We start from the raw sequence: 20,516 nt of genomic DNA, 5'->3' as shown, positions 1-20,516 counted from the left end.
TATGCGTTCCTGATTAATTATGGTTAATTTCAATAAGGTATGGAAAACGAAATGTCCGATTTTAATGTCAAAATACAGAGAAATTTGTTTACGCATATAAGTGGTCTCACAATTTCGTTTGTTGATAGCACTTTTTAATCTGGTACACCGCAAGCACCGCAAGTTAACAGTATTCACGTCAAATCTACCTTTTATCGGCTTATATGAATGATGACATCAAGCTTTGGTGCAGTGACTATATAAAATGCTACAGTCCCTTACTACACACACTCACTCAGGGAAAGCTTAGTTTCATTATACTATAAGATTGCTATACTTTGCTAAAAACTCTATACTCCTACTTTGTATTTCATTCGCCTAACTTATAAACGCGATATTCAGTATATTTCACTGAAAGACGATTGAAATTTGTTGCAAGTCTATCCTTCTTTGTATTCTGTTGATCTTAACTTTCATAAACTATACACACGAAATATGCTGATTGCTGCTTTGGGTCCCCATATTCCGTTTCCTGCTTATGGTGTGGGTACAGCCTTATACAAAAACGATAAATCCCGATTTCAGACGGAAGTTGTAGAATCGGTAAAATGGGCAGTCCAAAACGGATTTACTCATATCGACTGTGCCGAAGCATATGGAAATGAAGAAGAAGTCGGTATTGCCCTCAAAGACTTAGATGTACCTCGTGAGAAACTCTTTATCACCTCGAAAGTTACAACTAGTATTGAAGACATTTCGGCTGCATTAACTACTTCTCTTAAGAAACTGGGGCTTACCTATCTTGACCTTTTCTTGTTACATTCCCCTAAACCTTTTAAAGAGAAAAATATTCCTCTCTCAAAAGGTTGGGAAGCTTTGGAAAAAGAACTTGGTCAAGGCCGAGTTCATTCTATCGGCGTCTCTAACTTTTATGTAAAGGATTTGGAAGAAATAAAAGAGAAAGCTACCGTCCCTCCTCGTGTTAACCAAATTGAATTCCATCCTCAAGTCTATACGCATATGAAGTCTCTGCTAGAATACTGTAAAAGCAAAAATATCATCATCGAAGGTTATAGTTCTCTTCTACCCCTCAAAAAGGATCCTGATGGAACCGTTAGCAAACTTGTCAAGTCTCTTGCTAGTAAATACAATGTTTCCGATTCTTTGATTTTGTTAGCTTGGTCAAATGCCCAGGGCGTTTTCCCTGTCACTACTACAAGCAAAGTGGAGCGTATGAAGGAATTCTTATCTTACAAAAGTGTGAAGCTCGAGCAGGCAGACATCGATGCTATCACTGCAGCTGGAGAAGAATCTACCAGACCTTTACAGAACTTCTAGATGGTTAATTGTTTTCCTTTCGGAAATACTATTTTGATTGCTTTATGATTTTCTGATTGATCACGATGCTTGTATATGCTTTACCTTTATCCACTATATATATGAATGATATTAATGTTATGACCCGTGTCTTTTGTAAATGTCGTATAATAAGGTCTACTTACCGTAATAAAATACCTCATTATATTATAACCAATCCTTTCAAATCTTTATTTGCGAACTTACTAATATGTATTAGTTAAGTATCATTCACTAAAGGAAATCAGAAAAATACGAATATAATAATCACAAACCAAAACAGGAAAAAATTTAAATTATTATTGAATTGTTAATCATAACTTCATATCATAATTAAGCTGAAAATTGAAGGTTTCCATTCAACCATTGGTTCAACATCTCAAGACTAGCTTCAGGTTGGTTGAAAGGCACCATATGACCAGCTTCATAAATGCGGAGATAAGAAAAGTTCTTATAGGTCTTACCACGACCAGCTTCAGAACCGGCAGGGCTCCAGGGAGCTAAGTCGGTTTCGTAAAATTCTCTGTGTCCACTCCATTCCAAAGCATCAGCCCAAGCTTCATTGCCCATGTGGTTGCAAATGTAATCAGCATCACCAGCATAAATTAGAACAGGCAAACCCTCTTCTAAAATGGCAGTAACGTCTTCCCGGAAGGTCTTGCGCATCCAATCGCCCTTAAACAAAAATCCTAGGTTAACTTCCATATTGCAACCCTTAAAACCTTGTTCAACACCAAGAGCTTCGACAACATCTTCCTGGTTCAAGTACTCTTCAATAGCACCGGTTTCAGAATAGCACATGTTCTCAGGGTCATGGCATTTCTCACGAATGTCATAGACATTCAAACCAGTTTGTTGGAAAGGACCCATCATGGCATTGTTGCAGTACAGAGAAGCACCGATGCAAATAGGAGTGAAACCGGTTTGATAGCAAGCGGTGATCAACTTTGAGCAAGTACCGTATGCGTTAGTAATACGGTCGCATTGCTCTTGTGGCATAATGGGACCGTAGGAGTTTTCACAGGCCATCTTTCCATAATAATAGTATTGAATAAGAGGATCCGTAAGACCATTGCCAATTGCAACACCCTTCAAGTTAATGTAAGATTTCTGGTGTTCATAACCGGTAGCAACAAAATCGTTAGCACCTTGGTTGTGTTCAAGAATTTCCTTTGCAAATTGAGGAATGTAATGACCAGCATATGATTCACCAGTAATGTGGAAAGGAAGGTGGGAGTATTGAGGGAACTTGGCAAAGAACAAAGACAAGAAAGCATAAACATCCTTACCGGCAGTAATGGTGTCAAGAACAGAGCCATCACCATTACTGAAGCCAGCACCAATAGGTTGATCGAGGAAAATAACGGAAGCATTGGAGTTCCAACTGTGAGGATTATATTCGGGTTTCAAAGTAGTCAAATTGATACGAGAAGGTCCTAATTCCATAAACAAACCAGTCATGGAAGAGCAACCTGGACCACCGTTCAACCATAAAACTATGGGATCATTCACAGGATCATTACGAGATTCAAAGAACCAGAAGAAAAGATGTCTATCATCATCAACATCAAGGTAACCAGTGTATTGCTTAACAGTATCAATACCAAGGGACTCCGGATTTGATTTCTTAATACGCAATGTGTGATCCGGGAAAGCTTTCATGTTGACATGTTCGCCGTTTTCTTGTTCGACAAAGACAGCACCTTCTTTTTCCTTACTTCCCTTTGTGTAATCGAACTCAGGAGAGGAAGAAGGTTGTTGGATAGCAGCCTTAGGGTCAATGCCAGCAGCATTAAGCATTTCGAGATAAGCAAATTGTTCAGGAGTAAGATCGTTCAAATCCCAATTACTCTCTTCCTCATATTTTGGCTTCCTGTTTTCTTCACGGACATCTTTCGCAATATGAACGGGCATGTTACCAAAATATTCAATGTCAAGGGCGTCTAAGAAGCTGGCAAACTCATCAGCAATATTTTCAGCATTGTTCTGCATAAGCTCGCCAAAAGCTTCTAGAACGAGGATATCGCGTTGGGTGCCATCAAATTCATTATCCTCTGTTTTTGGACCCTTTTTCTCCTCTTTAGCTTTGTGATGTTTCATTTTGGCATCCTTGCTCTTCTTTGGAGGAGGGGAAGGGAAAAACTCATCGTCGGAACCTGGCCCTTCATGATGGCCCTTCTTTGGAGGAGGGGAAGGGAAAAACTCATCATCGGAACCTGGCCCTTCATGATGGCCTTTCTTTGGGAGAGGGGGAGGGAAAACCTCATCGTCAGAACCCGGCCCTTTATGATGGCCCTTCTTCTTATGACAAGGCTTCTTATGTTTGAAATCTTTCTTATGGTCACGATCTTTGGGTTTCTCTTCAGGATCATTAAGGTAAGAAGCATCATCACCCACCTTAGAGCCCTTGTCATTTGCTTTACGACCTTTGCAGGGGCAGTGTTTGTTCTTCTTGCCTTTCATCTCCTTCTGCTTGATAGCGGACTCCGCTCGGTCAAGCTCATCTTCGGCGTCTTCGAACATTTCGTCAACGCGATAAGCCACGTCCTGAATCAAGTCCAAGGCTGGTCGGAAAATATTTCCTATCTTATCCTTTACCGAAGGATTGTTAGTTCCTTCTGTAGACGGGACAAGAACAGGATTCAAGTATCCTCCATCTTCAGGTTTAGGTATATCGGCGGCATGGACTTCACCATATTTTTCATCGACAACAGCTATGTCTCCACCATCTTGTTCATAATCAATTCTACCCATGTACTGAGCAGAAACTGCACATGTAAGTAAAAAATAGAGGAAAGATTGTTGAAGTTGCATGGTCGCAAAATTGATAAAGATTAATCAGTAAAGCGGAAATAAAAAAAATAAAAAGAATGTATCTAAATGTAGTGTTCCTTAAATCAGAGAACCACCAATTGAAGCTTGTAAAGAAAGCAGATAGAGAACCTCTTAATGGAACTCAAAAACTTCCTTCTGTACTTGAACTACAATTTAGTTTACAAGACGTTTGCTTACTTGGTGAATGGTAGAAGGTAAGTTCAATAGACCGGAGTAGGAGCAGTTAAGTTTGATAAGCCGCAATGACGCCAACAGCATACAAGGAACCATCATCATGCGATAGGTGATACCTGCGTTACTGTATGCAAAGTATGATAGCAAACTTCTTTCAGTTACCGAAAACAGTTAACGAAGGAAATAAAGGACGTAAAATTTTATCAGATGTAAACAAAAAGAAAACATAAGCAAGTTAAAGTATCTAGTCGCATGATGAACGTAAGAGATTTTCATTCAATAGAAAAAGATGAGAGCATCTGCACCCTTGGTGTGCAATATGGTTGTTGCAAGAGATGTCCCTAAAGAAGAAAAATTATGCGATTGTACGCGTTCCAAAAATACATCTATTTTATTTATGAACCTTCATTAATTAAGAAGCAAATGAACTTTCGCTCATCCACATAGAAAAACAATTGGTGAAAAATAGAATCCGATGCCGGCTTGCACTCTAAGCTTTTTGTGAGCAAGAGTAACAAAAATAATAAAAAACATTGGAATACAAAATCAACAAACAACGATGGATGGATTTCCTATGCGTTTTTATTCTAAAAGTTGCAGTTCAGCAGTTCACTTAATAAGGAAAACTACAAGGATAATCAGTAGGCGACATTAGAAGATCCAATATTGAGAACATCCATTTCTATTTTCTAAACAACTGGCTTGTTTGTCTTAATGTATTCTTGGGCTTGGAACAGTAGCCACTGCTTATCGTGAGGAACTAGACAGTGTCAGCAAGAATATTTGAGAGAACAGTAAAATTCGCAAACAGTAGATGCTGAAGCTTTCACTTACTATAAGCACGGAAATGACGGTCGTACACCAGAGGCACACAATCGTAAATATCGTCAAAAAATGTGTAGAAACGAGAGATATCCATTGGTTCTCTGTTTGGATGTTCTAAAATAATTTTAACGTTAGTTCTGTACAACACCGTTTCCATTAATTTCTGACTGAGGAGAATTTACCTTGACCAGTAGAATAGACGCCAATTATATCTACGGATATGTTAGCACAAGTCAATAAGTAAAGAATTATAGAACTGGCAGTATCTTCTGTTTACGTACATTCAATGGCCGATCGTACACTGCAATGGTCACTCCAAATACGAGTTTTGGGATCAGACTATACCAATGGAAATGTTAGCAACAGTTGCGCAAAACGGTAGTAAAAAAGGAAACGACTATTCACATTACACCTTCCTGAATTAATAAAATGCTAATATAATGGGGTTAATACAGGTCTGTATCTTACTCTTAGTGATCTTGTACAAGCAATCCATCACTAATTCGGTTCTAGAAGGAAAATAAAACATACATATGCATCTCAGATGGAGGAGGAGTCATTTTGGATGCTGCGTTATAACCTAATAAAGGACAGAGGAGCAATGGAAAGGATTATCAAGAGTTGCTATTCGATGTCTGCGAGTGATAAATTTTGCTGACCTTTAAATATTTTTAAATAGAAAAAAGGATATTACAAAAGCTGATATGCAGTTTTTGGAGGGTGTCTCAAGTCTAAATCTAACAGTAACTGTTTTGCAGAGTCGCTGAGGAAATTGTATAGTGCGATCCTCCAGACTTGCCCTTGTCCTTTGCACCATCCCAATTTATCTAGGAAAAATAGAGAAATATATTTAAACTGTTTCTCTTATAATTCAGGTAGTGTTTAACACCATAATTTCTATAAAGCTAGCCTTTTTTGTGTCTTTTGTCAGATCCTAAGGGTTTTTTACATCCTGTCCTAATGTTTGGTTTCAAAGGAGCTCATAGAGTCTCGCATTTGCCCAATTGTTTTTCTTATGCTCTTCCATTGAGAATCGCTAAGCGTTCTTACCAAAGTGCGACCTTTGAAACTCGCCCTCCAATTTCTGGTAAAAAGGCTCAAATCTTGAAGCATGCTTTGGAACATGTCCCACAATTAGGCTTTTCCGAAAAAGCAATCACAATAGGTGGTCGCTCGCTTGGATATAGCAATCTTCCTAAAGCTCTCTTTCCCTCAGGTCCAATGGATCTCATCTCGTATTTCTTATTACAGCAACGTTACGCTTTAAGGGAACAGAAATCTCACCTTACAATTTTGCCTAGTACTACAGAAAAAGTAACACATTTAATCTGGTCTCGTCTTCAAGCCAATCGTGATATTTTGGAGCACTTACCACATATGATTGCAACCTGCGTAACTCCTTCCAATCTTCCCTCATCTGTAAAATCCTTAGCATATCTTTCGGATGAGATCCTTTACCTTGCTCAGGACAAGTCTGCTGACTTTCATTGGTACACAAAGCGCGCTGCTGTGTCAGCCATCTACAGTGCCTCCGAACTGTTTATGACGAAAGATAATTCACCCAATTTCCAAGCTACTTATGATTTTGTTCAACATAGAGTTCAACATGCAAAGGCCTTGAACAATATTCGGGAAGATATTTTGGAATGGGGTTCCTTTCAACTGAATGCCATTCGATCAATCCTTCGTTCTCGAGGTATTTGATTCTGGCCTTAATACAATGCCGGATAAGTTTTACAATCTTTTGAAAGTCATAAGAAACAAAAAATTTTTTATTGTCAGTAGATATTGTGTTTATGATTTTATTTCTCTAGTGAATGAAGTAAATCCTAATGAAATATATTCACAACGAGCTCTTCTCTTCAGCTTCAGGTATTTCAGCTTTTAGTTCTTCTGTTTGGTATTGAAGTTATTTAAACGATTACCAGAGTCGTATATTTTTGTATTTCACCGCAAGCTTACTTCCCATCCTACTACTCCCTTTGCAATTTTCGAGTGCAGATAAAGGTAACAGTTACTTTAGTACAACAATAATGAATTGGATTTATAAAAAAACCGATTCTATTTTAAACGCAGTAAATAATTCATTTTATTCTTTATAATTTGTATTTTGTAGACCATTTTATCAGTCTCTTTAGTTTGCATCTCTATCATACGGCTCTAACCCATTTTGGAGAAATTGGCAATTGTCTATACAGGCACATATATACAACTACAGCAAATCCGACATTAAGCTTCTTTCCAAATGGGTTTACCACTACATATACTTCGAAATCCTTCTCTAATATCCTCTTACTTTTCTGTGAACAAAAGTAGTTCTTGGGCATCCGTTCTTTTAAAGGCCGTCGGTGTACTTTCACGAGATTCCAGATGGCATGCAGATCTTTTAAATGTTTTGACTGAGGAAATGGAATCCCTAAATAAGCAACTAAATGCTTGGACGGGGAATAATCCGCTATTGGACCGAATTACTGAACCCTACAGACGTTCAAACACTCAGTTTTTCCATCCGCTTTTAGTTTTATTAATGTCACGAGCTTCCAGGATCGAAGGAGATACAAGTCAACAGATGTTTCAAAGATACAAACAGTTATCACGTGTCACAGAACTAATTCATGCCGCGAATCTTATACATATCAATATCCGAGAAGACCAAAGCACCGAAGAGCTCAAACTAGCAACATTGGTTGGTGATTATTTATTAGGAAAAGCTTCTGTTGATCTTTCTCATCTAGAAAGTAGTGCCGTTACAGAGCTTATGGCCTCTGTTATTGCAAACTTGGTGGAGGGACATTTCATGAAACCAAAATCTCACGCGAATTCCCAAAGTGAACGGATGCTTTTGCTTCAATCTGCATTCCTTCCTGCGAAGGCTTGCTTATCTGCTAGCATCTTGAACAATGCTTCCGCTTATATGAATAAAGCTTGTTTTACTTACGGCAGGTACCTGGGTTTGTCTATGCACGTAGCACATGAAGACCTCTCGGAGAGCATAGAGGATAAAACCAAGAAAAAAGAATTACTGAATGGCTATAGAAAAAATGCAAAGGATGCATTGACTGTTTTCCCAGATGTGGAAGCCAAGCAAGCACTAAGAGAGATTGCCGAAAGAATATCAATTGCTTAGCAAATGACCATGGAATGTACTTTGTATGGTATTGGATGTTGTCATGAATGATGAAAACGATCATTAAAAAAGAGTTCCTTTCATTCAAGGTTTTTTTGCCTCGCACAAAAAAAAATTCGAGTTAAATTTAAAAGAAATTTAAAATTTTTGATTGCTGAAAGTTATAACCATGAAATATCTCTAATTCTAATTTGGTACACAATAGATAACGTCCAAGGATGCTATGTATTCTGACCCATGGCATCTCCGATTGAAAGTGCAAAATTTTTTGGGTCCTTTTTTTCTCGTCTAGTGTTGTTATCTTTTCTAATACCTTCTTTTCGTTTGAGCTATCCGCATACCAAGTATCGAGAAAATCTGAAAATGATTTCAAATCAACGTGCCTCTGTTCTAACAGGTGAAATATCATCTAAACCGATGTTAACTTTTTTCCCTCTCTTATTCCATACCCAACGTAGAATCCCTGTCTTAGCCACAGCATATAGTTTCTTAGCCTCAGCATCCAAGTTGATTTCTTGGGCCAATCGCTCATCATCCTTATTGCTAGATGAAGTAGACAAATGAAAACATTCCGTTCTCTCGTTTTCAATGTATGATAACCTTTGTAAAGATCTACTAATAAGGTGCGTATCCCAAAGTATAAGCTGCGAGAGGGTCAAGTTCGAATCATCGTTCATGGATGGAATTGTACTCACTCCTAGAGCAAAACAATGATCGATAAAGGCTATGTTCATGAACAATGGAATTGGTACACGGTTTAAAGACTCACAGGTCCCCAAATTCTCTAGACAAGCTTTTCATGTTAATTTTATAAGCGTCATGAAAAAAGAGTTACCTTGTACGATCGGTGCATTTTCCTTGGTTTCTTGAAAATGATTTTCAGAAACAAAAAAAGCCTCTAGCGACTTTAAGGTAGCTGATACTTGACTATGATGTTGCATGCTTCCTATTATTTTTCTTTGCGTTCATAAAATCCTTATAGAACAAAATTTTATTCTTTCTTCCTTTTACTTTTCAAAATTGAGGAAAACCATGGAATCCAGTTTTCTCGTTAACCAAAAAGCATTTCTTCCTACAAATAGGGTTTCCTTCATAGTAACAGTTTTCCATGGGGTTGCTTCATTACAAGTAGAAAATGGAACAATCTATAAACTCTGTTAAAAAAATCAAAAGAATGGTAATAAAAATGAAATGAAAGGCATTCATATATTTCTTTTTAGAAAATGAGTAACTGGAACTTCCCTGTTTTATGAGATTCTTGTCTCTGTATTAAAATGTGAAAACAAACGGTAGAAGGGATGTAGTTTCCGTTTTCAGTACTTCCTTTCCAAGCTCCTTGTCGTTCACTTTACTCCATGAAAACCCCCAAGTTTTCCTTTTCCATTCGATACGTATGAATCTTGTTTCTTTGTTTACATTTTAAAGGATTATAAGTAGGTATACAGAACAGTGGTCGATTGCACTAGTAAACAATCTAGAGATATTTATGCAGTTTACGAAAACGATCGTTTTCATTTTTTCGTGTTATTTACAACGATCAAACACACAAATGAATTCATTTCTTTGAATTTGACTCTTTTCTAGGGATCGAAAATCGAAAATCGAAAATCTGGTAAAGAAGTGTCATTTCATGAGAAATATCTTTTCAATAAAAACCCATCTTTCTAGAGGAAACAATTTTCCATTCGAAGGTATTCAAGTTTGTTCTCTTAGTTGAACTTTTTTCTTCTATTGCAATTTGCAATTTGACATTGATAATTATTTGATCTATTTTTGTCATTAAGAAATGTTTGCTCTACATTTGATTAGTTTCCTTTTTTTCTCTCAATAACCAGATGTTTCTATCATTAGCTATGTTTAATTCTATGTTTATTTATTTGCTTTTAATCAAATGTGCCTTTCTTTTGACGCGAATAACCCAATCATCCATTCCATCCAATTTTGTTTACATCTTACATAAACAGACGATTGCAAAACATTTTTGTGTAGACCCAGATTTTCAAGCTGTTTGTTTTCGTTTCTTTCTCTGTAAATACTTTCACATGAAAACCTCTTTTTCCAACCTTTCAAGATTGGTTTTTTTATATGGAATAAACTAAGAAATCGTCTTCTCGGTGTTCTTCGGAGAATTGCGGTAACTGAACCCATTGATACTCACCTAGAGAACACCACACAGTAAGCATCATAGAAAAGGTAGAGAAAGCGCTGGAAACAGCAGAAACTTGTTGTTTTTATTTATTTATTGGAAAATTCCTATTTAAAAAAACCACGTTAAAAGGTTTTTTACGTGACTGGCAAACGAAGAAACGAATTGGAACCTTTGGAAAGGGGGCAGCGATACAAACTGCAAGAAACTAGAGCTTCGTTTGTGGGAACATCGGGATAAGTACTTTTAAAATATTAATCATCTTGTTTACTTATGTTTCATTGAAATCCTGATGAAAATTGACTCAAACAACTTTATCCCTTCCAAATCCATACCGAAAGAAACAGTTTCTACTCATGAAGAAAAACCGGAGACGCTAATTCGTGGCGAAAAGCATTCCGCTTCCAACTCCTCTCATTCTCAGTTTGGAGATCAAGCAGAAGGAAAAATCCTTTCTCGTTCTAGCTTGGATTGCCCTCCTAAGATCGCTGATATGCATTCGCTGCAATTGTTTACAGAAACAAAAGTATTTGAAGATTCTACAGAGCCTTCCGTTCCTCAAACTGCAACTTCGACTAGTTCCTTTTCGTATGATAGCCCATCTTCTTTCGATGCAGGAGCTCTAGAAAGCAACATCGCAGCATCAGCTGAAGCAACTTCTCCTAAAAACCCAGCTCCTCAAACCACAGATCACAGATCGACCCTTCCGAATCGACGTTTGCACCCCGAAACCCCCTCCTCCAGGAATGACTCAGGTGCCAAACGCAGTGATGATCGTAAAGCCAGTTTGTCGAACTCGGCTTTGGATGAAATTCCTCCTGATATTGGCTCGGCTAGTTGGGCAGAGGCTGTGAAACAAAAGCGATTGAACATGAGACGCCGGCGCGAGGAATTGGACGACGATTGCGTTTTAGTAGGAACACGTGTTTCAGAAGGCCACGAAAATTACGTTACTGCGTATAACATGCTCACAGGTATTCGTGTAGGGGTTTCTCGATGCCAAGCCAAAATGGATCGTGCTCTGACCCCGGCCGACTTTACTGCTCGACACAAATATACCTTTGACATAACCGGTAACGAGTTGACTCCTTCCGCAAGGTACGATTTCAAATTTAAAGACTATGCTCCTTGGGTATTTCGCCATTTACGACAGCTCTTCCATTTAGATGCCGCGGATTATCTCGTCTCGCTTACTAGTAAATACATTCTCTCCGAACTTGATTCTCCTGGAAAGAGTGGTTCTTTCTTCTACTTTTCACGCGACTATCGCTTCATTATCAAAACTATCCACCGTTCCGAACATAAATTTTTACGAGAAATTCTTTATGATTATTATGAGCATGTCAAAAATAATCCGAACACGTTGATCTCACAGTTTTATGGCTTACACAGAGTGAAACTTCCTTTTGGACGCAAAATTCATTTTGTGGTCATGAATAATCTCTTTCCTCCCCATCGTGACATACATCAAACATTTGATTTGAAAGGTTCGACGCTGGGACGCGAACTAAATGAAGATTTACCATCTCAGAACCCCATGTGCACTATGAAGGATTCGAATTGGTTAAGAAGAGATATGCATTTACAGTTTGGACCTTTAAAACGTCAGATATTTTTAACTCAGGTTAAAGCTGACATCGATTTGCTTTCTTCTTTGGGTATTATGGACTACAGTCTTTTAGTAGGTATTCATGATCTTACTCGCGGAAATCGGGATAAAATTCGAAATAGCATATTATCCGTATATGATCCCAATGTATCACAACACCAAGTTCCGTCTGCAGGCGTCGGTGAATCAAATGCTCACGTTCTTAGGCAAGTCGTGAATAGCACTGGACCGGTTTCATTGGATAGATCATGCAATCGTCTTCCCAGCAACCAATTTATGGAGTATGTATACTTGCCAAAATTTTTATTAACTGTTTGTTAGGAGAAGTAACTTTATGTTCTATAGTGATGATGGAGGGTTTCAAGCTACCAATGAAAATAACCAACCTGCCAATCATATTTTTTATATCGGTATTATTGATTTACTTACAAAGGTTCGTTCATCTAAGCCTTTATTTTCGTTTATTAACTATCTCTAGTATTCCTACGTAAAAAAAGCTGAACATTTATGGAAAGGAATCAATCATTCTGAGTCAGCAATCTCAGCCGTTCCCCCGGCTGAATATGCAAACCGGTTTTACAAGTTTATTGAGTCTGGCATCAAGCCAGATCATCTAACTTTAAAACCTATTCCTATGTTCAAACATCAGAACGATAACGTTGTTCTTGTAAGCAATCACCAAAATGGAAACGACATTAACAAAACCGATGATTCTCCTACCAAACCAAAAAGTAAGATTGGAGACGGTAATCTCAATTCTGAACAAAGTCCTTTACCAAAAAAATCCTCAGCCCCGATTCAGATGGCATCAGCTTCCCCTAAACGGTTTCCTTTTATACGAACCAATGTAACTGGCAACAGTTTATCACCCTCTAAGTAATAGTAATTTTGAAGTGCGATCAACTATTTTAATGCATTGAGACGTTTATGCTTTGTTCTTGTATATAATCATTAATCTATCATTTCGTTATTTCTAGGATAAAAAGAGCAAGTTTTTAATATATTATATAGACGTTAATGTTTTTTATTCAACTAACAGATCACTAAAGAGAACTTTTTTATAACATCGAACTTAAATTCACAAATTTGAACTGAGTAGGAATCATCATAAACACCGATAATAACTTAGTACTATTAATAAGGTCCTTTTATAGCTGATATTAGAGACCTTCACAGAGCAAAACTCAATTCATTGCTAGTCCCTTCATATAATAAGAATAAATATTTGCTTTACTGAATTCATAATACCAGATTTGCTATTGTTCAGTCAGTAATGCTAGCAAGATCAGCAAGAAAGTCTACAACATTTTGAGCTTCAGGAATACACCAATCGGCTACCGTAAGCTTATGTGGAGAACCAACTGTAACAGTAAACGAGGATTTCTCATGGAAACGATTGCCATTTTTATGTAAAGAGCGAAACATATCCTCATCTGTTCTATCATCGCCAGCGCAAAAAATAAAAGATGGGATAGAATCATCAGAGAAAGAAGACAGAATCTGTTTAACAATACCACCTTTATTTATACTTGAGGGTCGTACTTCAATGTTCGCTTTACCTCTCATGATTTCAACATCATACTTCGAGCAGACCATCTCTTCAATTAATGCTTCACATTCAAGTGCTTGGAACGATCCATTTTCAGGATCAGCTTTGCGATAATGCCAAGTCATACCACAACGCTTTTCTTCAATAAAGGAACCTTGGGTACGATCAGTAAAATATTGAAAAATCCGTTTAACATCTTCCTTCCAAGACAAGTCAAGCAATTCTGCCAAGTTCGTCCATTCATCGCTGTGAGGCTTACGAACAAAACTGCCATGCTCAGCAGAAAGACCAAGGCCTTTAATGTCGTTCATATACTGTCGCAGGAACTGTTGATCACGACCAGAAATAATCCATACCTGATTTCGTTCATCAACGGCAAGCTTTTTGAGACTATCTAATAACTTCTCGGATGGTATAGCCGCATTTGGGTCTCGAACAATAGGAGTCAAGGTACCGTCGTAATCTAACATGAACAAACGACGAGAAGCCGCTTTGTATAAAGAGATAGCATTATCAGAAACCAAGACTGGTGTCAGCTGACCAGATTTTGCCGCAGCTAATTTATTAGCCAAAGTACGAATTAATGAAGAGGTCCATGCCTGCATCGTATGAGTTGTGACCTGCTTATAAGACTCGTGTTGAATATTTTTTCTCTGCTCAACAGACATATTTAAGACTTCATTTATGGTATCTGCAGTCTCATTATGATCCCACGGGTTAATTAGAGGAACGTCGTGCAACAACGCGGACGTAGCTGTAAATTCTGACAGCATTACTACACCATAGCGATCTCTTTGGCAGACAACATACTCCAATGCAATATTGCTAATGCCCTCACGAATGCTATTAATGAAGAGAGAGTCGGCAAACGTGAGAAGAGCAAAAAAATCAACAGCTTCTATCTGATCTTCATAATAAATAATTGGAGCATAATTCTCGGAGCCATAAAGAGAGTTTGTTTGATCAATAAGCCTATGAATATGAGAAGAGAGCTTTGGATGACGGAAAGCCGAAGAAATCGTGATTTGAACTAAAACAACTTTGCCACGCCACTGTGGATATTGCCTTAAAAAGCGCTGAAATGAAAGAATTTTTTGAGGGACACCATAGATTTCGTCTAAACGATCGCGACCTACAATAACTTTCATACCCGCAAATTTCGACGTGAGCTCTTCAACTTTTGCTGAAACAGCAGCATTGCCACTTGATCGAATAATTCGTGGAACATCAATTCCTACAGTAAGAGGACGAATTATAACTCGTTTGGAATCATAGGCAACCCAATCATGTCCACTTTCTAAACCTATAACACGGCTACAGCAGCTGATAAAATGGCGAGCGTAAGAATAATCCTCGAATCCAACAAAATCAGAATTTAATAAAGCATGAAGGATGGCATTACGTCTAGGGAAGCACCTTGCAATTTCAGAGCTTGGGAAGGGGTGATGATGATAAAAGGCAATGACAGCATCAGAGAGTTTTTCGCGCAAAAACTTGGGAACAAGAAAGAGAGAATAATCCTGTATGAAAATTAAATCACCTGGGGTATACGACTCATATATTTTCTCCGCAAAGGCTTTATTCATGGTGACATAGTCGTTCCACCATTGCTCTTCGTTCTCATCCACTTCTGTGCTGGGCCAATATTTATAATGGATTAAGGGACGAATCACATTTTCAGCATAAGCAAGCCAGCGAGATTGAGAAGAACGGCTCTCACAAAGGACAACTTCTTCGTCATCTTCTCCTTTACTCAAAGAATTAGTAAGCCAAACTGGGACATCCTCAGTACGCTTGTCAGAATTCCATTCTTTATAGGCATTTTCAAAATTTTTCAAATCTTTTTTAGTAAGTTTCGTTACAGGCTCCGCATTCTCCTCATTCGAGTCATCAGACACCGTCGGGATCGCACCCGTCCATCCCACAAGTTTCGTCTTCCAATAAGTGGAGTTTGCAAGCCAATTCATGCTGGAATACATCGTCGTGGCTCCTCGGCGGCCTTTGAATTCCCATGTACGATTTTTTCCATGAATAGTTGATTTGAACGGTAAATGCCGTAACACATAAATGATGCGTCCGCTAACTCCTAAACTTTTCAATTCTTGAGGATCCAGTAAGTCGCCAGATAATTCGTATACATTTTCGCGTTTGAAATTACTGGGTGAATTCGATACGTGAGGGTTCATTGGTTTTCTACGCTCCTTTTGCTTTGTAAGAAACGTCCCAAATTTGTAAAAGTTACTTTCAAATTGTTTTTCTTAACTTCAAAGGCTTAAAAATACCCTTTTTTTCTACAATGAAGGTTGTTTATGTCGTTGGTTTAGGGAGGATTAAATAATCGCATAGCCGTATGTCACTTTACACCGAAATACCATACCCCGCTTCACGTCACCTCTAAACCAGTTCGTAAAAATTGAAGGATCGAGAATTGGAAGAAAAGAAAATCTTTTCTTTTCTCATCCTTTGTAATTCTTTTATTCGGTTTTTTTTCGCTTGCCGTATTCAATGAAAGTTCTTTTTCGTGTAAAAAAAAAATTCTTTTCACAGTATAGTTATTGTATAGGTATTTGTTTGATTGTTTACTGATATAGTTTTTTCAGTTATCATATCTTTCTCAATTACTTAAGTCTCTTGGATATTTGGGCTTTAGTATGACTTTTATTTTCTATGCACTTGAATCTAGAAAGAAAGTAAACTATGAATAACGAAAGATGTAACCAATAAACTATGTACACTAGAAAATTATAGAGATTAAAAGTAAACACACCACTTGACGAAATGGCAATAAAAATAAAACATGAAGTATCCAATAAATTCATCAGACTTCTCCAGTAATGCAACTAGCACTTTGTAAGAAAAAATATATAAAATGGTAATAAATCCAACCATGAAAGATGTATGCCCGTCACCATGTATGCCCAATGCTAGATAAAAGATTTCAATTATCATGAAAAGAAAGTATACAAACAAAAGTCCTGCTTGCATTTTTCAAAAAAATGCTGAAAATAATCATGTAATCATGATAAATGGGTATCCTTGGGTATCAATTGAAATGATAATAAAATATGACTCTCAATATTTTGAAGCAAATCTTGTATGGCCAGCATACAAGAAATAAATTCAGCCAAAGCTTCAACTCATTCCTTATGAAATTAATCTTACAAAAGGACAATCATCGACATTAAGATGAGAAGAAGGGAAGCATAGCTAATGCTTACTGTACCAGAGGCACCACTAGGAACGCTCCTTGAATTACTGTTTCCAGATGAGGATATCGATTTAGAAGATGATACCACCGAGGTATGCAAAGATTGAGTAGAGGAAGCACTACCGGCATCTTGGCCTGCAGAGGAGGTAGTGTCAGAAGGATCGGCATAAGTGGCATCAGAAGGTCTAGGAGCAGCAGAAGGTAAAGCCACTGTAGGAGTAGAAGAGATAGGGATGTAACTAGGGGTAGTTACGGTTACGGTAGTAAAGGCAGAACAACCAGTACCGTTGTTTTGACTAGTAACAGTGGAAACAGAAACCGAGCTATCAGAAGTCAAGGGAGTAGAAGTCAAGGAAGAATTCGTCACGATGGAGGAGTTTGTGAAGCGAGGGACAGCGGTAGAACTCACAGAGGAAGGAGCGGAAGTGACAGAAGAATTAGTAAAGTGAGGAAGAGAGGTCTTGTTAGCGGAAGATGTGGGGATAGAAGAGAAAGAATTGGTATAGATAGGAGTAGATGTAACATTGGAATAAGAAGTAGTCATGGATGAGGAGACATTTGCGGAAGAATTGATAGCAACAGCGGTGTTCGTGAAAGCGGGCAGAGAGCTGGTAAAGCTAGGAGTAGATGTAACATTGGAATAAGAAGCAACCACGGGTGAGGAGACACTTGGGGAAGAAACAGTGGTGTTTTTAGAAGGCACCGAACTAGAGGTATTGGTATAACTAGGAACGGATGTAACTGATGCGAGCGAAGTGGAATTTGAGTTATAAGGGACGGACGTAACAGTATGTTTAAAAGAGGTAGTAGAAGCCACGAATGAGCTTGTAGGATGAACAGTTAGAGAGCTAGTATTGGTAAAATAAGGACCGTCACTCATGGAACTGCTAGTAGAAGCACCGCTAGCACCAATACTGGTGACACTAGTGAACATACTAGTGGATTTGGAAACAGTGGATGACTGACCAGGGTTAGGAATCATGGTCCAGTTGCCAGTGCTTGAGGTATTACTACCTAATTTCTGAAGTAAAGGAGCACGCAAGGTATTATCATCGAGAGAACCCGTTGATTCTTCCTTACTCATTACAGTAAAATGGGGAGATTGGGCATAAATAACGGTACTGTTAAGAATAGACACAAGGTTTACTTGATATCCTGAGCCAGGCGTAAGCTCAAGAGGAGGAAGAGTGGCACTCTCGTTGAACGTGTCAACAGTCATTGCATATTTACTAGTAGCAGGGTAAACTTTTTCGTTTACAACGTAAACATGCGCTTGCAATGGGTCTGTATCAACGACAGACCATTGCAAAGCCTCTGAATTACCAGAAAGCCAAATAGAATGATTGGAAGGCTTGTTAACAGCCATACCAGAACATAAACGCAGCAAAGTAAGCGCAGTAGCGATTAACGTAATATGTCTCATATTTTTAAAAAATAAACTTGTTGCTAGTAGGGGATAGAGGGTATAAAGTTATCTTAATATCGACAAATAGGAACGCCGAATGAATAGAGCAACTTTCTCTAATAAGCAATGTATACGGGTTTGGACAAGGGTATCTTATAAATAGAGGGAAACGTAATTTATAGTCTTCCAAAAAAAGTAAACAATAACAAGAGACCCAAAAAGTAAACAAATCCTAGCTACATTAGGGACTGTAACAAGTCTTTTATAGTTTCCGTAAATTGTGTTACGAAATTCGCAAAATTAGGTTACCATGGTAACCAAAGTGTGCTGGTAGTAAACAAGCAATAAAACAGTATAGACAAACCACATTTATGACGTTTTAGTAAATAAACAGTGGAATATCATGCGAAACGAACCAAAAACAAAAGGAAAACTTGAAGGATGGCTGAAAAACGGTTTCGATTACACTTAGACATAGTCCATGAGGCTGGATGTACAAACAGTTGAATACCGACAAATTCAAATAGAGTGCATAAAAATATTTATTTTGAAATTAAATTTAGGATATTTAATTCGCCTTTAAATTAAGGATATTAGTAGAAGACGTAAAACCGTAAGAACACAGGTAGAAATATGAAGAGCCCACCAAATGTAGGAAGGGCCTGCAAAGGTGCGAGTAAAAGTCATATCCAAAAAAGGCCCGAATGCTTTTGTTTCACTGTACACAAAATCTTTTACCGAGAAGGGGAGAATCGAAAGGAGGTTACAGAATTTTGCGTGCAGATTTCTGCGAAAAGAAGGGATACCCCTTAAAGTCAACTCCACAAAACCGATATTCCCTCCAAAAAACCCCATGACACTCGGCAAAGTATGTTCAATTACCCCGTTAGGGTGATTATAGTCGCAACCCATATGATCGTGCCCTGAAAGGATCAAGGCGATACTAGGGAATAAATGAAAGATATGTTGCGTTGCCTCAAAAGAGATATGATTCTGCAAACGGACTCGATTGTTGTCTGAACGAGAAATAAAAGGGCTATCGACACAAGCACCTGCTGGTTTATAAAATGGAATATGAGTTAAAAGGATAGTGGGGATCTGCGGCTGTAGGGCTTGCTCATAGAGAAACGTCCATACATCAACGGCTTCCCTTGAGAGAGGAAGGATCCCAGAGCATGAAAGACTATTGCAAGATCGAAACTTTGAGGCCATCTCAGGATAAAATTGAACGTTATCCAGAGCTAAACTATTAATACCAAGAATGCGTACTGGGGAACCAGCAACAGAGACTTTCGTAACCCAATTCAATGGCCCGAAAGAAGAATTCCACTTTTGGGTCTGCGCTTCAGATAGCTCATACCCATAACCGACATCATGATTCCCTGGTACTGTCCACACGGGAATTTCATTGACTTGAGGAGAGGATACAGCTGCTTCGTTGATATTGAATGTTGCGGCCCCTGTAATACGTTTTAATCTTTCAATACGATTTTGAAACTCCGTAACGTCTAAATGCTGGAAACTCACAAGATCACCCAAAAGAACCATAGCGTCGGGCTTTCCCCAAAACTTGTTCGTTTGAACCAAGTGTCGCAAATATAGATCATTCCCTAAAAGATCAACTGTACCTTTAAAAAATCCATTGGCCTCGACCTTATGGTTACCTTCAATTTGTGGGTCGGCAACCCCCATAATTGTGAATGAACCATTCGAGTCGGATGGTCCGATTCCAAAAGAAGAAAAGATCCCAAACCAAACGGGATAAGCATAGTAAGCTGCCAATAATACCAAGGAAATATATTGAAATATACCTATAGTCTTGCTAACCCAAACAAAAAACTGTCGAATTGAAATTGAAGACGCCATTTTTCAAGTTCTAATATTATTGTTTTTCCACCAAAACACCAAATTATACTAAACGAATGACAAAAAAAATAAAAAACTGCTCTTTACAAGATCAAAGCAAAACTCATATATAGAAGAATGAGATCAAAGACCATGAACAAGTGAGTGTTAAATCAAAAGAAAAATTTGGCATAAACAAACCTTTTCATCAAAACTTGGAGTATGTACGTCTCTATGACTATTGAACAGTTAAACCGTTTTGAGTGTTGATTCACATACGCATCTTCGTGGTGAGTCTTATTATGAGCTATAATGAAAAACCGAATACTATTTAACGCCTTCCTAATGGTTTGTTATCCACCCTCAATGAAAGAGAAAATACTGCATTGATAAACAAATTATTTTTCACATAAACAAACTCTTCATTAATGGTTTATACGTTCTTTCACTTTTTTTGT

General features: G+C 38.0%; 10 protein-coding genes across 10 annotated transcripts; 4 read left to right on the top strand and 6 right to left on the bottom strand.

Annotated features, from left to right (window-relative positions):
- The first annotated feature begins 153 nt into the window (after positions 1 to 153).
- SPOG_02634 (NADH/NADPH dependent indole-3-acetaldehyde reductase AKR3C2) lies at positions 154 to 1,446 on the top strand. Its single transcript, XM_013168576.1, has one exon. It carries the CDS (start codon positions 475 to 477, stop codon positions 1,315 to 1,317), a length of 843 nt encoding a protein of 280 aa, XP_013024030.1. The 5' UTR covers positions 154 to 474; the 3' UTR covers positions 1,318 to 1,446.
- SPOG_02633 (vacuolar carboxypeptidase Y) lies at positions 1,348 to 4,398 on the bottom strand. Its single transcript, XM_013168575.1, has one exon. It carries the CDS (start codon positions 4,147 to 4,149, stop codon positions 1,669 to 1,671), a length of 2,481 nt encoding a protein of 826 aa, XP_013024029.1. The 5' UTR covers positions 4,150 to 4,398; the 3' UTR covers positions 1,348 to 1,668.
- A 122-nt stretch (positions 4,399 to 4,520) lies between these two features.
- Positions 4,521 to 5,954, bottom strand: SPOG_02632 (uncharacterized protein). Its single transcript, XM_013168574.1, has 6 exons — positions 5,701 to 5,954; positions 5,580 to 5,601; positions 5,451 to 5,508; positions 5,352 to 5,381; positions 5,179 to 5,283; positions 4,521 to 5,104 (listed from the first exon to the last, which is right to left on the bottom strand). The coding sequence occupies exons 1-6, from the start codon at positions 5,727 to 5,729 to the stop codon at positions 5,034 to 5,036; spliced, it is 315 nt and encodes a 104-aa protein (XP_013024028.1). The 5' UTR covers positions 5,730 to 5,954; the 3' UTR covers positions 4,521 to 5,033.
- Positions 5,955 to 6,129: 175 nt separating this feature from the next.
- On the top strand, positions 6,130 to 6,983 carry SPOG_02631 (ubiquinone biosynthesis protein Coq9; the record flags this gene model as incomplete). Its single annotated transcript, XM_013168573.1, has 2 exons — positions 6,130 to 6,865; positions 6,955 to 6,983. 2 exons carry the CDS (start codon positions 6,130 to 6,132, stop codon positions 6,981 to 6,983), a joined length of 765 nt encoding a protein of 254 aa, XP_013024027.1.
- A 234-nt stretch (positions 6,984 to 7,217) lies between these two features.
- SPOG_02630 (decaprenyl diphosphate synthase subunit 2 Dlp1) lies at positions 7,218 to 9,979 on the top strand. The gene is made up of 2 exons (XM_013168572.1): positions 7,218 to 9,687; positions 9,722 to 9,979. The coding sequence occupies exon 1, from the start codon at positions 7,415 to 7,417 to the stop codon at positions 8,294 to 8,296; it is 882 nt and encodes a 293-aa protein (XP_013024026.1). The 5' UTR covers positions 7,218 to 7,414; the 3' UTR covers positions 8,297 to 9,687; positions 9,722 to 9,979.
- SPOG_02629 (Pot1 associated protein Poz1) lies at positions 7,241 to 9,683 on the bottom strand. Its single transcript, XM_013168571.1, has 3 exons — positions 9,132 to 9,683; positions 8,746 to 9,089; positions 7,241 to 8,705 (listed from the first exon to the last, which is right to left on the bottom strand). Exons 1-3 carry the CDS (start codon positions 9,235 to 9,237, stop codon positions 8,424 to 8,426), a joined length of 732 nt encoding a protein of 243 aa, XP_013024025.1. The 5' UTR covers positions 9,238 to 9,683; the 3' UTR covers positions 7,241 to 8,423.
- Positions 9,980 to 10,461: 482 nt separating the features above from the next.
- On the top strand, positions 10,462 to 13,154 carry SPOG_02628 (1-phosphatidylinositol-4-phosphate 5-kinase Its3). The gene is made up of 3 exons (XM_013168570.1): positions 10,462 to 12,332; positions 12,373 to 12,484; positions 12,530 to 13,154. The coding sequence occupies exons 1-3, from the start codon at positions 10,735 to 10,737 to the stop codon at positions 12,929 to 12,931; spliced, it is 2,112 nt and encodes a 703-aa protein (XP_013024024.1). The 5' UTR covers positions 10,462 to 10,734; the 3' UTR covers positions 12,932 to 13,154.
- SPOG_02627 (trehalose-6-phosphate phosphatase Tpp1) lies at positions 12,980 to 15,918 on the bottom strand. The gene has a single exon (XM_013168569.1). The coding sequence runs from the start codon at positions 15,784 to 15,786 to the stop codon at positions 13,315 to 13,317; it is 2,472 nt and encodes an 823-aa protein (XP_013024023.1). The 5' UTR covers positions 15,787 to 15,918; the 3' UTR covers positions 12,980 to 13,314.
- Positions 15,919 to 16,238: 320 nt separating this feature from the next.
- Positions 16,239 to 18,389, bottom strand: SPOG_02626 (uncharacterized protein). Its single transcript, XM_013168568.1, has one exon. The coding sequence runs from the start codon at positions 18,229 to 18,231 to the stop codon at positions 16,759 to 16,761; it is 1,473 nt and encodes a 490-aa protein (XP_013024022.1). The 5' UTR covers positions 18,232 to 18,389; the 3' UTR covers positions 16,239 to 16,758.
- Positions 18,390 to 18,792: 403 nt separating this feature from the next.
- Positions 18,793 to 20,079, bottom strand: SPOG_02625 (phosphoprotein phosphatase; the record flags this gene model as incomplete). Its single annotated transcript, XM_013168567.1, has 2 exons — positions 18,793 to 19,988; positions 20,025 to 20,079. The coding sequence occupies 2 exons, from the start codon at positions 20,077 to 20,079 to the stop codon at positions 18,793 to 18,795; spliced, it is 1,251 nt and encodes a 416-aa protein (XP_013024021.1).
- Positions 20,080 to 20,516: the final 437 nt, after the last annotated feature.

Source organism: Schizosaccharomyces cryophilus, assembly GCF_000004155.1.
Source record: "Schizosaccharomyces cryophilus OY26 unplaced genomic scaffold supercont4.4, whole genome shotgun sequence".
Lineage (NCBI taxonomy): Eukaryota > Fungi > Ascomycota > Schizosaccharomycetes > Schizosaccharomycetales > Schizosaccharomycetaceae > Schizosaccharomyces > Schizosaccharomyces cryophilus.
Note: the sequence above shows the minus strand (reverse complement) of the source record. Positions and strands in the feature narration are given on the sequence as shown.

Coding starts and splice junctions, on each gene's coding strand:
- SPOG_02634 (XM_013168576.1), top strand. CDS start 475: ATGCTGATTGCTGCTTTGGGTCCCCATATTCCGTTTCCTGCTTATGGT.
- SPOG_02633 (XM_013168575.1), bottom strand. CDS start 4,149: ATGCAACTTCAACAATCTTTCCTCTATTTTTTACTTACATGTGCAGTT.
- SPOG_02632 (XM_013168574.1), bottom strand. CDS start 5,729: ATGACTCCTCCTCCATCTGAGATGCATAT. Junction 5,602..5,700: donor CCTCCATCTGAGATGCATAT/GTATGTTTTATT, acceptor CCATTATATTAG/CATTTTATTAATTCAGGAAG. Junction 5,105..5,178: donor CCGTCATTTCCGTGCTTATA/GTAAGTGAAAGC, acceptor GACACTGTCTAG/TTCCTCACGATAAGCAGTGG.
- SPOG_02630 (XM_013168572.1), top strand. CDS start 7,415: ATGGGTTTACCACTACATATACTTCGAAATCCTTCTCTAATATCCTCT.
- SPOG_02629 (XM_013168571.1), bottom strand. CDS start 9,237: ATGCAACATCATAGTCAAGTATCAGCTACCTTAAAGTCGCTAGAGGCT. Junction 9,090..9,131: donor AAATGCACCGATCGTACAAG/GTAACTCTTTTT, acceptor TAACATGAAAAG/CTTGTCTAGAGAATTTGGGG. Junction 8,706..8,745: donor AGACAGGGATTCTACGTTGG/GTATGGAATAAG, acceptor ACATCGGTTTAG/ATGATATTTCACCTGTTAGA.
- SPOG_02628 (XM_013168570.1), top strand. CDS start 10,735: ATGAAAATTGACTCAAACAACTTTATCCCTTCCAAATCCATACCGAAA. Junction 12,333..12,372: donor CCCAGCAACCAATTTATGGA/GTATGTATACTT, acceptor ACTGTTTGTTAG/GAGAAGTAACTTTATGTTCT. Junction 12,485..12,529: donor TTATTGATTTACTTACAAAG/GTTCGTTCATCT, acceptor AACTATCTCTAG/TATTCCTACGTAAAAAAAGC.
- SPOG_02627 (XM_013168569.1), bottom strand. CDS start 15,786: ATGAACCCTCACGTATCGAATTCACCCAGTAATTTCAAACGCGAAAAT.
- SPOG_02626 (XM_013168568.1), bottom strand. CDS start 18,231: ATGAGACATATTACGTTAATCGCTACTGCGCTTACTTTGCTGCGTTTA.